The sequence below is a fragment of the Lutra lutra genome, chromosome 18 (assembly GCF_902655055.1).
Source record: "Lutra lutra chromosome 18, mLutLut1.2, whole genome shotgun sequence".
In the NCBI taxonomy this organism is placed as follows: domain Eukaryota; kingdom Metazoa; phylum Chordata; class Mammalia; order Carnivora; family Mustelidae; genus Lutra; species Lutra lutra.
In genome coordinates this window covers 38,842,471-38,858,211 of record NC_062295.1, presented here as the reverse complement: position 1 = coordinate 38,858,211, position 15,741 = coordinate 38,842,471, and the positions used below count along the sequence as shown (strand labels likewise).

At 59.1% G+C, this 15,741-nt stretch overlaps 1 protein-coding gene across 3 annotated transcripts in view; it reads right to left on the bottom strand.

Annotated features, from left to right (window-relative positions):
* Positions 1 to 15,741, bottom strand: part of MAD1L1 (mitotic arrest deficient 1 like 1) — a 316,809-nt gene that overhangs the window by 186,135 nt on the left and 114,933 nt on the right. For all 3 annotated transcript variants that reach the window (XM_047713391.1, XM_047713392.1, XM_047713393.1), the window contains one exon: positions 4,791 to 4,935. In XM_047713391.1, the coding sequence (XP_047569347.1) occupies positions 4,791 to 4,935 (145 nt within the window). The remainder of the gene's footprint in view (positions 1 to 4,790; positions 4,936 to 15,741) is intronic.

Sequence of the window (15,741 nt, the reverse complement as noted above, 5' to 3'; positions counted from 1 at the left end):
ACACACAATGAGCACACCTGCTTGACCCATGGGAAATCTGTGAGTGGGATACTTCATAGAAGGGGTGCTGACTTCTCCCAGAATTGGGCGATTCCTGCGGCACACGGCAGCTGGGGCCGGGAGGGGCTGCCCCTTCTGAGTGGCACACCCACCCCGTCTTCCGGTCCACCCTATCCCATTGCACAGGACCACTCCCCACATCTGTGCTCCCCACCGGCCTTGTAGGCACCTAAGTCTCCAAGCCTTGGCGTCCACAGCATAACCCATCTGTAACTGCGCAGGTGGTAGGCCACGATGTGCCATGGTCACCTGGCAAGATGGGGACATTTCTGCAGATGGAACTAAGTTCAGAGACCCTGAAACCAAGGATTAGGCTGCCTTGGCCCCAGACCAAGCCACAAAAGCTGGGAGAAGCAAAGAGTTTTGCTGGTGTGGGCAAAAAAGGAAGCCACAGAGATATGCAGCGTGGCCTCGACCCCCTGGGGCCTCAGGGGCCTCAGGGAAAGTGTGAGAAAAAACGTGAGCAGACAGCAGCAGCAAGGACAGCCAGCAAGGATGGGACCCCTGTGGTCCTGCAACCACAGAACTGAACTCTACAACAGGCCCAGCCAACCTGGTGCAAACTCTCCCCAACAGCCTCTGCACCAGCACCCCCCAAGGCTGGGGCTGCCACCCAATGCGGTCTGCTAGGACCTGGGTCCCTAGGTCCTAGGAAGCAGCCAGGCCCGCCCAGAACTGTGAGATAGCACCCTCGTGCCATGTCCACTGCCACCCACGGCCATAGCACCACCGCAGCAAGAGAAAACCAGCAAATGCAGGCTTGGCATATGGAAGAACCATGCTGGCCCACGTCCCCACACCTGGACAACAGCTCGGAGCTGCCGCCCCAGAAATGCCACTGGGCTACCACCTCCAGGATGGTATGGAACTACCTGTCCCCAGCTCCCAGGGGCCGCTGATGCCGGGCTCCATAGTCGCAGCCAGAGGAACAAAAACTCACAGCCACCCAAAACCTGGGCATTGTTGTGAGTTGGGGCCTTTGTAACAACAAAACCTGGAAGCCATGAAAACACCATGTGACACCCGGGCATACGTCTGTAGCGTGCCCGCTTCATGGAGTCCTGCTCAGCAGCAAAAAGGGACCACACACTGACACAGGCACAAACTGGGCAGATCGGGGAGATCCACAGAGTGGAAAAGCCAGTCTCCCAATGGCCACATGCCAGACGATTCCATGGTTACCATGCTGTTGAAAGGATAAACTTTAGGGACAGAGGATGGATGAGTGGTTGCTGTGCCCAGGCCATTGTGGGGCAGGTGAAGTGGGTGTGACTGGGCATGCGTGAGGCCATGCAGCACCTTGCCAGCGGCGGCGATGCCAAACCACACATGATAAGAAGACAGATGTACACAAGTGTGTGCCCGTATCAGCTCGTGGAACCGTGATGACATAGAAAGGAAGCAGCGAGGAAGTGGTACAGGGTGTGAGGAAACCTCTGTGCTATCCTTGCCTTCCTGTGATGTGTAACTATCTCAAAACAAAAAGCTCGGAATACGAAAAGTCATCAACAGGGCTAACCGTTACAGCCTGAGGAGCCAAGAAGAAGTGACTGCTCAGTCCTGCCAGGATCCCAGGACAGAGCAAGGGCGGAGCGTTAGCTAAGGGAACAGGAGGAAAGCGTGGACGTCAGTTAGTGATGCTGGTCAGGCCTGGTTCGTGACCAGTAATGACCCCGCCACACTGACGTGAGGGGTCAGTACGGGGGAGATGGAGGGCAGCGGACCGCGTGAGGACTCTCTGAGCTAGCCTTACCTTTTTTCTATCAATCGCAAACTGTTCTAGAAAATGAAGTTTATTAAACACAAAAGCAGTAGTTGTTTGAAAGCAAACAAGACCTTATCACTGCGCCCCAGGAGAAGAGCGGCCACCGGGGTAGGCAGGGTGCTGTCCCCATCTGGATGCTAACCAGGACAGACTTCGCAGGGAGGACAGACCTCGCAGGGAGGACAGCCCCAGAAACCCAGGGCCTCCTACAGATCCAGCCGTGAGAGCTCCCATGAGGCTGGACAGACAGCCCTGGAGATGGAGCACCGCATGCCCACGCACAAGCGGTCCCGGGATCCCCACGAAGACTCCCGACCAGCCACAGCACCCTGTGGCCCCCCTTCCAAGCAGACCTGTAGCTCTTAGGCTGCCACACACTTGGGGGCTGGGAGGGGAGCTGCATCCCCCATGAGCAGGGGGCACGCCCTGTATCTGTGGCTTGTATTTTTCCTTCTATGATGTATCCTACAAGTGAAGTCGGTTGCTTCTGACCATGCCCACCGCAGCCCCTGGCCTGACAACCACCGATCTGTTCCCGGTATCCATGAATTCAGCGTGTTCAGATCCCAGTGTGAAATCATGCAGTATTTGTGCTTCTCTGACTTATTTCACTTGGCACAATTCCCTCCAGGTGCCCCCCACGTTGTCACAAATGGCAGGACTTCCTTCTTTTTCACAGTGAAGCGATATTCCGTTGTGCGCCGATGCCGCGTCTTCTCTGCCAGCTCCCCTGCGGCCGGGCACCTGGGCTGCTGTGAACGCAGGGGAGCACACATCTGTTCCACACACTGGCTCCGCTGCCCACGAGGAAACACCCAGAGTGGGCTTGCCGGATGGCGCAATGGTCCCAGGTTTCCATTCCTGAGAGCCCTCCAACCCATTTCCTCCTTCGTGGTTTTCACATGCCTCACGAGCACTGTCCACACAGCAGCCAGTCGGGCTGGCCCATGAGGCTGCTTCAGCACACCACGGCCCTGCTTGCTCTGTGGATGGCAAAACGGGGACCCGGACGGACTGAGCACATTCTCCAAGGGAGCTTCCCACGCTGGGGACTGCAGCCTGGCCTCGCTCCCACATACAGAACATCATGTCCAGGCGTCCCTCACCCCAGCCACATGCAGCCCCTCCGTCTGAGCCGTGGACGCGCCCTCCGGGCAGGCATGCCATCCACCTCTGGTTCCCTCTGCCCTCCACGGTCTGGACCGACGCCGGCAGCCTGGGCTGCCCCTTCATGCCCATGCCCCCAAATCCTACACACGACTCTCACAAACTGACTCTCTGGCCCCAGCTCCACCACAGCTTCAGCTCCAACAACTTCCACCACACGGGGCATGAGTGTGGGGCTCAGTCGGTTGGGCGGTCGGCTCGATCTCAACTCAGGTCACGATCTCAGGGTCATGAGAGAGAGCCTCGTGTCGGACTCCATGCCCAGCTGGGAGTCTGCTTGGGAGCTTCTCTCCCCCTGCCTCACCGCCCACCCGCCGTGTGCAAGCACACTCTTCCTCTCTAAAACAAAAATGTAAAAAAAGGAAAACTTCCATCACAATTAGCAAACGTGTGTCACCGTTTCCTGTCCCGTGAGACTGTAAGTGCTGGAAGGGCCATGACCCCGCCACGCGCAGAGATGAGCTGGTGGCACACAGTACGCGCTGGGGAAGGAAGGGAAAAATAAGTGGCAGCACCAGGAGGCGGCTCCATAACCCTGACCATCACCCACCATGAGCACCCAGGCCTAAGGACCGTGTCCTCGCCTTTGCCAGAAGGCTGCCAAGATCCTGGACATGGCGCATGAGGGGACACTGAATAACTCTCCCGCAGAGACCACGCGCAGAGCCAGGATGTTGGGGGCAGCACCAGGGACCTTTATGCAAAGGTTGGCCGAGCATGACCTGGGAAGCCCCTGGACCCAGGGCCCTGAGTAATGCCAAGGCTCTGAGTGACAACATGGCATGACAAGGAATGTGCTGGAGAAGCCAATAAATGGCAGGCTTTTTGTAGCTGAAATAGGACTGTCCCCTCCAAGCTTCATAAGCAGGAGGTCCCAGAGGCTGAGAGCATGAGGCATAACTCCTGGTGTCCCCCAGGTAGACTGTCACTCCCTGGCATGGCCTACAAGGCCCACACAGTGTGGGGTTTGGGGCAGCTGGAAGGTGTCTTTGGCCAACAGGCTGGACAGCCCACATCCGTGCGGAGAATGTCTAGGGCCAGATTCAGGCTCTCTTGCCCCCGTCTCCTGAAACTTCAACAACCAAGGGAATGTTTAAGTAACACGCTGCCTGCAGACTCTGTCCAGCTAGACATCAGAAGCTTATCAGGCACAGGAGGATTAGAGAGAGCCCTGTCTCCCCACCCATAAGGCTGGGAACAAGAACATTCAGCCCAGGGCATCTGGCCCCAGAGACCATTCCCCTTCCAAACCACGGGCCACAGGCCAGCCCCCACTTACCCTGTGCTTCAGGGGAAAGAAGGGAAGGCTGCCCTCGCCCACAGCCTAGGGCAAGGTAGACCCTGCCTGAGGACTGGGTCAGCACAGCCCCAGCCCTGCCCCTCACCGGAGCACTGGGTGGCGGGATGGCCTTCCAGAACGGGTCCCACACCTGGGCCCTCTGAGTCCCAAAGGAACCAGCGGGGTTTACAGAAGTCTTTGCTGGGATTCAAGAACCCGCAAGCATCCCAGGATAAAAGGCCAGCTTGAGGAAGCCACCATGACTCTCTGCTTTAGATGCAGGGAAGTGGACGCTCTTCTGTGGGAGAACACGGGCAGCTCCACACAAGCCTGACCAGTCAGACCACATAAACCACTGTGGTTAACGGTGCCCTTCCCTTGGTAGCGAGCTTGACAACCATGCATGTCTGGGGACCAGGTGCTCTAGCTAGACATGGCAGGGACAGGCTGGTGGCTGCAGGCCGGGATAGCAGGCCTCCCGAGCAGGGCCAGCCCGGGAAGCCCCGCCACACCCCGTACCTTCGTCAGCAGCAGGACCCGCTTCTGTAGTCTCCGTGCCAAGGCCTCCTGAGTCTCCCGCTTCTTCCTCTCCTCCAGCAGCTGGCTGCTGACCTGGCGGACCTCCTCCTGGAGCTGCTGCCGGGCCTTCTCCAGCCCTCGGGCGCTGCGTGAGAAAGGCGAGAGGGCAGAGCGGTGAGACCTGGCCCTCGGGACACCACCCCAGCCACGGGCCCCCCGGGACCAGGACACGCTCGTCACGCTGGTCCCAAAATAGAGCTGCACGTGCAAGCGGCACGCTGCCATTTCCTCACTGGTGAATAGCTACTTAGAGCTTTTCAGGAGTTTCTGGATTTCAAAGAGACACCCAGGGTGATCCCAGAACACGCAGGCGGCGGGGGGGAGGGGGAGCTCAACCCTACACACAATGGGGAAAATTGTCGGCACCACAGCGCTCGGGGAGAAAGCACTTCTGAATGAGCTAAATTAGCAGCAAGCACTTCCATCCGGATCCCAGCAGCCAGATGTGCAGCAGTCGGGGTGAGGGAGCCCCCTCTGCCCGAGCTGGGCCCGTTTCCCCACGCGGCCCGGCCGGCCGCCAGCAGGGGGGGCTAGGACACCCCGGGGGGCCGGGGCACCCGGGTGGCTGCTCACGACGGGCCACGATCCCGGCACACCGACCTTCTCTGTGGGCCCCACCTGGACCAGCCCCCTCGGAACCGACCCTTCAGAAGACCACGGGTGGCCCCGTTCAGGACCCCGCAGTCCTGACGGCCCATGGGCAAACACCCACCCCCCTGACACAGCCACAAAGCACCTCCAGAGCCTGGTCTTTGCTTCTCTTTCCCCCAAAACGCCCTTAGTGCCCCCGTCCTGCCAGGGAGCGCCCTCTGCTTCTGACGTGCCCAGCACGCACGGGAAGAAGAGTCCTCGAATCCCGAGACTACACAGCCTCACTATTCTACACCCGGGGTGGCTGTCCCCAGGGCCTGATGGAGGGGACGATGACCAGGGCAGCCCCCTAGGAAGCGAGCTCTGTGGAGAGGGGTTGGGAAGGGAGGCGTCCTGGGAAAGGACCCTCACTAAGGAGCCAACCTCTCTGTGCGGGGAAGGTGCCTCTTTCCACAGGAAATCCTTACCATCTCAAGAGCCCTGGGGAAGCAGAACATACATCTGGACTGTGCCATGGGGGGCTGCGGGGAGCTCACAGGAGCAGCGTCAGGGAGGCGGGACCACGTCAGGCTCGGGCTGAGGGCCATGGAGGGCACCTACGGGCTCAGCCACACCCAGCCTCCGACTGCAGCCTTTCAGCTTTGATCACTCAACTTGGAGAAATCCTTCATCTACGGGGACGACAGATAATGCCCGTTTCTTCTCTCCCCACATGAGCACAGAGTTTTGTTTTTCAATATAGAAGTGAAGGGGACACACGCAGAGAGGAGAGAGTGGACCACGGACCGGGCCCCTCACTCTCACCTCCCTTCGGCCATCCCAGAGTCTCACATCCAGGTGTGACCCAGCCGCACGCCTGACCGACCGCTCCCACCCCTCCAGGTGCTCCACGACCAGACACTTAAGAACAGGCGCACAGAGCCACTTGAAACAGGCCTACGAAGAGGCTATTTTGAGTTCTAACTCCATCTAAACTCTTCATGGGCCAACCTGATAATCAAGCACTGTGACGTCGACCCCAGAATCACTGAACTCAGGTGAGCAGCTCATGAGGGCTTGGAACCCATGTTCCAACACGGGCTACTGAATTCAACCAGCCCCATTCCCTCACTCGTGCATGCCAAGGCGAGAACACAGCCAGCATGCCAAGGCGAGAACACAGCCAGCATGCCATCGACCTGAGCCGCTCAGAAGCTGCCCTGACCACCAGCTCGGTGGGGAAAGCCTTGGGGGAGTCTGCCAAGCCCCGTAGTCCCACAAAGTGGCAACACAATGCCCTCATAGCCATGTGGGAGTCAGACGGGAGACCACCCCAAGAGCAGGTGGCAGCTGGTGGGGGGGGCAAGCTGGGGGCACAGGATGCCTGTGTCTTTGTCTCCTGGCTGCCAGCTCACCGTGCAGGCCCTTAAAGCACCAGCAGGCCTCAGCCCCCTGGTGTCTGACTGGAGCCCAGCCCAGTCCTGACATGTCACAGGAACAAGCGTGTCAACTCAGAGGCAGCACCCCCGTGTGTCTGGCGGCCCCAGACAGGAAGGTGACTGGGCCTTTCAGAGTGCTGGGGCTGAGCTCAGGTGAGCAAAGCCCTCGGGCCCAGTTAGAAAGAACACCTGCTTCTCCCAGAGGTGAGATGCTTTCCAGGAAAGCCGGAAGGGAAGGAGTAACACCAGACGACACGTGACCCTGTAGGGCAGGCACGGGACAGGCACCATGCCCGCAGCCGTGGGATGAGCTCCATCCTCAGGGCTGTTGGCCCTGTGTCCCCAGGCCTGCCGAGGCCTGACACTTGATCAGGGCTCAACTGTCCCAAAGCCAGAGGGAAGGTAAAATCCCCCTGAGGGCAGCACAAGGGACGCCGCTGAACGCTCTGTGGCAGGTCCCAGCGCCATCGGCAGCTAGAGGCACTTAGCCATTCACCCAGCGGCGACAGGCCCCAGCGACAAGCTCTGTGGGTCCTGCACAAACCTAGGGAATGAGAAACACAAGCCTGACCTCATGGGGCTGCAGGCTGATGGGGCACAGAAACCGCATGGCTCACGTGAACCAAAAGAACATGACACGAAGGGTCCTTCTTGCTACCTGTCAAGCCACAGCCGAGACGGAAAGCGAGAGCCATGACGTCACAGAGCAGCCCCCAGGAAGCAGTCGGTTCCTGGGGCCATGGGCACCGCTGGACCAGTGAGTCAGACCTCTACAAGACCCTGCTGGGACAGCCTCCCCCCAGGCCCCCCCTCACAAAACAGGGTCCGTGCACACCACTCAGCCACCACCACGGGCACAAGACGGTCGAGAGGCAAACACACAGGTATGACTGGCACATGAGGGGACATCTGGGGGGGGGGGGACATCCAGGGCATGGCTCTGTCACATGGGAAAGGAGCAGGGGAGGGTGACCCCAATGTGGGCAAGGAGGGGGCTTAAGGCAAAGGGTGTGAGAGCAGAGGAGCAAGTGGGAGACAGGAAGTGCAGACCACCCTCCCCGTTTAGATGCCCACCCGGCTGCAAAGGAAGGCAAAGCGCGGGCCGAGGACAAGGAGCCAGGAGGGGCTCACGTCTGTATACGAACTCTGAGGAGACAGAGAACGGCTGGTGGCACACTCAGGGGGCCGGCCCCACGGCAGGGATCCTGGCCTCACAGGCCAGAGGGCGAGGAACAGCGAGGCCCTCAGGAACCAAGAAAGCCCAGCCTCCCACAGGAGCACGGTTTTCCGTTTCCATGAATCCGGCTAAAGTGCCCCAAAAGAGTTGTTCAAACTACCGGCTGACAGATGGCCCTGCCCTCTCCCCTACATACCAAGGGGCAGAAAGGGACCCCACATGTGTGCCGAGCCCAGGGCCCTGACCCATGACACCAGTGCCTGGATAGCCAACTCTTCCCGCCGGGATGCCTTCTCCGGTGAACCTCAGCCTTTCTTGGGAAGCGAAGAAGAGAAAACTCATAAAACATTAAACTGCTAGTTCCAAGAGTAAGCCGAACTCTGGGGTCACTGGCATTTCCGCAAGCCTTTGGGAGTCCAAAACAAAGCGCTTAGTGCTTGAAGGCGAAGTCGGCATGCCTATCGATCAATGCCTTTTTGAGCGGGCGTCTGCAGCAGGAGACGAGGTCTGAGCTTCGGAGAACCATCTTCATACTGCGGCCCTCGGCAAAGTCCCGGCCGGAGAACACCCACTTTCAGGGAACAGAGGACACAGCTTACTCTGAAGCAGCAGGAGACATTTTAATGACCTTCCTGGAGACTCAGCAGAAGCAGGCTCTGGTCCCGTGTGACCTCTGGACCCGCCCCCCGCCCCCCACAGCTGTCTGTGTCCTCCCAGGAAGAACATCAACCACCCCGCGTGTGCAGAAAGCCCAAGGACCGGCCACCGCCTCTGGGAAGGACCCGGACAGGGCGCTGCAGTGTCGCAAGATGGGCAGTCATCCCCTGGTGGAGCTCTGCTCCTCGTGTGGGGCCCGGGCCTCGTCCTGCCAGGCTAGTAAACACGGAGTATGGGTGAATGCCAACAGCCATTGCCAGACTCGAACCCAAAACAACTCCAAGCCAAGCAAACCTTTATCCAAGGCACTCAGACACATAGCGCGGGATTATGCTGACCACGGCAGACCACCGCCCAAGGGCGTTAACGGCACAGCACAAGCTCAGCCACGGGGTCTCCAACATGGACCTGATTTCTACCAAGTACACTTTTGTGCAAAACTAACAAAAGATTAACAAAACTTTATTCACATTAACAAATTTTATTCACATTAACAAATTTTATTCGCATTAACGAAATTTTATTTTATTTAGGGATTTTGCAAAATCCCTAAAGCATCTGCCTTCAGGCTCTCAGAAATGTAGATCAAACCACTAACTTCTTCAATTTAATAGACAGGAAAATTCTGGTCCCCAGCAGTTCACTCACTCACACGAGGCCCTGTGCACCCCACAGGGCCACTGTCCAGGCCAAACCACCATCAAGCAGGTGACCCTGTTCTCTGTCTAGGGTACTCAGGCTCCCAGGCTGAGTCGGGACAAAGCGACACACACAGGTCCAGCCCCAGACACGACAGGCCCTGGCAGTAGCTGCACCCACAAGAAGGCTGCCAAGCTCTTGGCTCCATCAAGGCTCAGCAGGGAATGCTGAGAGGCTGAACATTCTAGAAGTCTCTTTGTCTGGTAGAAAGAAGGGGCAAGCCACAGAAAGGACAGGGTAGGGCTAAGGGCCAAGGAGTGGACAGCAGGTCAGAGCCAGCTGATCCAACACAGGGAGGTGTAACTGGTGTGTAGGTCAGGTGCTGCTCCTGGGCACAGGACACCCACGCTGCCACCAGGCTTAGAGGCTGACATGGGTCACCAGCAGCTGGATGGCTCGGGGCTGCCAGGATGTCATGGGGCCAAAGACAGGGCAGGAGGACACCCAGCCGGAGGGAACCCAAGGGACAAGGCAGGATGGACAGAGCCCTGGACAGGCCAAACTCCAGCCAATCTAGAGCACTTCGAGGGGTCAGTGTGCGGGCAAAGGCCAGGGAGACCCCACCACCTGGGTGAGGAGAGACTGGGGGCCCAGGTGCAGAGAAGGGGGCAGAGCAGCTATCCTCTAGGATCAAGGGGCCATGCAGGCTTCATGTGGTCTCAGTGACAGGGAGTGCCTGTCAGAGCCATCCCCAGGGAGAGGACTGCTTGGAGAGGATCAGCCTCTAGCCAGAGGGGTTGCACTGCTGGCCACTGGGTCCCATGCCACATGGATTCCCTGTGGACTTCAGGTTTCCTTCTGGAAGGTATAGCAGCAGGATGGAGGGGCAGGGGGTAAAAGGGATCGGCACATTTTCAACAGATCACAGACAAGCAACACATTACACACTAAATGGGCTGACAGGCCCCACACCTCAGCCCTCTCCCACTCCTACCAGTCTTCCTGCCTCCGTTACCCAGGTCAAGGCACACGGTGGGCACACGGCCAGGAACAGTCTCCTACTTCCCATGACCATCTCACAGACTTGAGGTGACGCCCATCAGATCACAAGCTTCCCTCCTGCACCTTGCTCTAAATCTTTGTTGTTTGTGCTCACGTCATAGTTTCTAGATTCACGTGTGTTTATCCGCTTAACACCTCTGCCCCCGACTGTGTTCCACCAGGCCAAAGAGGAATGGACTCATTACCCTACATCCGAGTTTGACCATGAAGCCTTCAAAGGCACGTCTTACGGTTCTGAAGGACGGCAAGCTCCACCCCCAGTCCCGCCCCTGGAGTTCACTGATGGCTCAGGGCTCCCAGACCAGCCAACAACAAGAGGAGAACAGATGTCCGGGCCTCAGGAAAGGATGGGAACGGCCCAGCTTGGGGGGACTCAAGCGAGCAAGGAAGCAGCAAGGGCTCCTGGGAGTGGACATCAGAGGGACACAGATAGGTTTTGGGGACACTTGACCAAGAGGAGGGGAGGGCGGGAGGCACAGGAGGACCCTGCTCAAGGCCAGGCTGAGGACAGTGTGCCCTGGCCTGCTTGAGAGGGATCCACCAGCGACAAGCACTACACACATACTGAAATGGAATGCCTTCGTGAGGAGCCCCAGCAGAACCGTCCAACGAGACGGCATCCCCGGCATGGCACACACATCCTGCGGCCACAAGAAACGCATGCCCAGCCAGGTTCCTAAGAATGTGGCAGGGGGTCACACAGCAGCTCCGGAAGGCAGGGACACAGAAACACTCTCCCAGGGGCAACCCTGTGCCATGGGCAGGGTTCTACTCCCAGGTCCCTGCCGAGTGAGGCTCTGGCCGCCACTGGGGCTGGGTGCACTGCCTGGAAGCCATTACACCCCACACAGCCCACTGCCAATCCCGAGGCACTCAGGAGGGTGGGGCGCTGACGGCGGCGTCCAGAGAGCCCTGGACTGCCCTGCTGGAGAGATCCAGTGGGGGCCCGCTCAGCATCTAACTGGTTGGGTGCTCCCAGCAAGCCTGAACCTTCCATTTCTTCCCCAGTAAGAAGGAAGCCACTCACCTCTGCCCTGCTCTGCCTGAAGGCGACGGGGAATCTAAGGAGCCGATGTGGAAAAAGCAGAGCACCCATGAAGTCCCCTGCCCTGGGCCCACCCTCGGGGGGGTGGGGGGTGAATAGCTGGGGGCGGCCCAAGTTCCGCCGTCCGTAGAGACCCCGGCTGCTCACTTCTGCTTTCACCTTCTGCTTTCACCTTCTGTTCCGCGCGTGCTTTGGCAAGAGTACACGAGCAAATCTCAGCCTGGGGTCTGTCAAGGAGGCCTTTCCCAGCATGGACAAGGCCGCACGGCGGCTACTCCACCCCCATGAGACGGGCTTGCAGACAGAGGACACCAGCAGCCCGGTCCTGCCAACCCGAAGGAATCCCAGGAGACAGCCCCCAGCCCTGCTGGCGAGGGAACGGGCCAGCCCGGAGCCCCACGTGCACGGGGGCGCCCTCCCACTGTGGGGCCAGCCTTGCCCGGCACCGCGAGGGCAAGTCTCAGGGACAGCAGCGCAACCACAGGCTCTGTCAGTCTTGCCGCGTGCTAACTGTGGTACAACAAGAACCACGTGCGGGGGGAAGGGAGAAGAGGACAGAGGCAGGCGACACCTCCTCTGTGGGTCCTGCTAGCACTCATCAGAGGGGCCACCTCAGCGAGAGCAGCGAGCCCCATTCCGGTGCCCCATTATGCCCAGGCCGGGTGGCACATCGCTCTTTACACAGGCCATCTAATTCCCGTCCTCAATGTATCCAAGTGTCATTACACATTTCTCTGAAAAATAAAAATGCAAACCCAAACAACAGAAACAAAACCAGAGAAGGAAGGATTCGAAGAACCTGCCCAGAGTAGGGGTAGAAGGCACACGCCAGGCCCCCAGCCGGTGGCCCAGTGCCACCTCAGACAAGCCTGCTGCCCCAGCATCTCCAGCCGGATGGCCGGGTCTGCACCATACACCCCCCATTGAGATGTGAGGAGAATTCACCTTGCGGTTGCAATTCAGTCCCACTGTGATGAATCATGTGGTCTAGCCAAGCCATCCCCAGCCTGCAAACACACAGGTGGGGCTGCCTCCGAATCACAGGCATGGGGAGACCCTGCGTCCCCCAGTGCGGGCGTGCCAGGCACACAGAAGGATGAGCTCATCACCCACCCCAGGCCACCTAGACTCAGCAGGGCAGGATGTGGCAGAGGCAGAAGTCACTCGGACCCTCACCTCCTCGGGCACCATGGCCACACCCTGGAGCTGCTGAGGGGATGAGGGTCTGTGCACAGTCCTGGTCCTAACGCAGGAAGTCACACTAGGAACAATAGGCAGCAGGGCCGGGCGGGAGCCCAGCCAAAGGGGCCGTGTTCCTGTTCTTTCACCCGTGCTCGGCTAAGCGTCCACCACTGTTCATGTCGCATCTGTGGCTGCCTTCATGCAACATTCTGTGGCCCAAAAGGGCAAAAGCCATTGATGACCTGGCCCCCTGCAGACCCCGGTTACCGGTCCCTGCCTCTACCACACGTGCAGGACTTAAGGTTCAGAAAGGCACGAGGCAGGAGGCAGACAGACCCCGCCCCAGGCGCTCCCCACCAGCCTGCTGGTGGCCACGAGCCTGCCTGCTGGCCTGGAGGGCCCGGGGCCGTGCATGTGCAGTGTTCATTCCTCTTCAGAGAGATGATGCCCAAAGGCACCCTCCGCTCACTCACTCCCATCCCTTCCTGTAAGACTCCCAGACCATCTCGTCTGCACAGGACCAGAGCAGCTCCAGTGTGAATCCACGGCCACCATGCCCCATGTGGCAGCGGTGGCTGGGGATCCGTCCGGGGCAGCTCCAAGTGCTGCACGGGCACTGGGGCTCCATGCAGGAGCGGAGATGGGTGTCCTCCCACCTTCTCCATGACTCCATCTGAAGCTGGGGACACGGTGTGTAGCCGCCCTAGAGGGCATTCCACCCAGCCTCTCCTAAGTTGATAGGGGAGGGCAGGAGGCACGGAGGCAGGATAGGGGGTGGCAGACGAGCCGGCAGATCCCCCACATCTCTCTCTGGCGTCGGCCCGTGGCCCATCAGCAGCTCCGAGGTGGAAGCACCCAGCGGGCCAAGGATCGATAGACCGCCGTGGTTCGGCGAGCGGAGCTGCGGCCTCTCTCGGCACAGCCTGCAATCAGCACCTGCGCTCCGGCAGCATCCTTCCAGCCACCAGTGCTGCCTGATTAATAAAACCCATCCTGCCTGCCTGCTTCCCCATCGATTTCACCATCCTCGACCCAAAGCACAAGTCAATACCCAGTTAGGTGCGGCCCCTGTGTGCAGACGCTGAAGCTGACCCCCTCCTGGAGGGCTGCTGTCTCCCCCCACCCTGGGGAGGAGCCCCCATCAGGGATGCAGGACACGGGGGCTGCGTGGGGGCGCACGGGGAGGAGCGCTCCCTCCCCGGGGATGACATCCTGGTGCCCGTGGCGGACAAGCTCTCTAAGGGCTGGCACCCCACTAATAAACATCTCTAAAGCATTTCCCATGCTGAACAACAGAAATGAAAGGAGAAAATGAGATTTTAAAAAATCATTAGTTTCTCTTTTACTTTTTTTAGTGAAGCTGAGATGAGAGAAGCATCTGCTCACCCATCACCGTGTCAACACAGCAGCTCACTTATTAACCCCACTTCCTGCTCGGCGCAAGGCTGGGGCTGGAGAGCTGACACTTGAGAAATGCCAGCTCCAAGCAGTTTATTTCCTCTTGAACTTTAACAACTGACTGAGACAGAAATGACCTTTAGAAGGAAGGGCCAGCACTCGTCGGGACTGCGGGAGCATGGCTCTGCTCCGTGAGCGGGGCCGCTGCCATGGGACCACGCCCCTGCGGTGACCAGGTACCCGGGCACAAGGGCTCCCAGCTCTCCCTCTGAGGCAGTGGAGGCCGGCGTGGGGGCTCCAGCCACACCGGGACAACTGCATGCAGTGTGTACCCCGGGGCCAAGCATCACATGGGACACGGTCAGCTTCAGACCTGGCCTCCAGCACGTGCCAATGCAGGACCATGGGCCAAGGACATGAACGTTCCCCGACACACTGTGGGCACTGCCTCTCCCATCACCTTCCAATCTGTGCACTCAAGGGGGGTTTGAACGAACAGTACCAGCAGGGGTAACGGGGTGGTGGTGGACATTCAGCTCTATTGCCCAGACCGGATACTACAGTTCCAAGTTCAAAAGTGTCTGAATAGATAGTGTAGAAAAATAAAGGTCTGGTGTAATTACAAAAGCTCCACTAATTTTCTGAAATCTCTGGAGGAGAAAAGGAGCCTGGCCAACAGAGAGGACAGTCGTGGCAGTGCCAGACATGCCACGTGGTCCCATGGCCAGACTCAGAAGAGAAGCAGGTCGTGGGAGCAGCTGCAAGCAGTGAGCGCCCACAACACGCACCGGTCAGAGGTGATGCAGGGACACTCAGCACCCCATCTGCCACAGCAGGTCCGAGAGGAGAACACCAAGAACACCCAGCCTGCCGGCCCATGGCTGGGGACACTGTGGCTCACCCATCGTGCCCCCAAACCTCCCCAAGGCTTCCACAGCCAGGCCCCAGGGAGCACCATTGGAGAAGGAAGGAAGGAGCTGGCAGACAGGACAGACGCAAGGGCATGATCTCAATGAGGAGACCCGACTGCCACGGCCCATCTTTCTTCCTGCTGCAGACAGGGATGTAGTCCTGAGCCTGTACAAGGCACGACCACTGGCTTGGAGGCAGCCATGGACTCGCTGCTCATGCAGCCGACAAATCAATGCAAACTGAGTGTCGGGCACCCGCCCAGGCAGAGCAGACACGGCGGGGGACAGCCTTCACAGAGCTCACGGGCAGGATGGAGGTCATGACAGGTCTCAGGAGAAACGTCTTACCAGCAGAGACAAAGAGGACAGGCAAAAGGACTTCAAATCCTATAAAATGCTCCAAGGCCCAGCTTTGTTTTGCCCATAGACACCAAGGCTCCAGCAACCACCTACATACAGAGACCGATGACCGGACGTGCCCACACTGTTTCCCGTGGCCCCAAGTTCATCATGGTCATGCTCCCACACATTACACATGAAGACCTAGGGACTGGAAGACCGTGTTCCCTGAAGTGACCCCTTCACGGCCCATCACAGAACCGGCAAACTCCAGGGAGCCGCAACGAGTGGGTGCCCTCATGGCAGTGCCCCACTCCGACACAAGGGGACGCCCTCCCAGAAGCCTGAGCCCTGGCCCTGTCCCCACCAAGCAGTGATGAGCACTGAGTTCAGACTTCCCTGAGGTCCCACTGAGCTCTCGTCTACTCCAGCACCGAGCCCACCCCAGGAGTGCCCTCCACACACCTGGGGC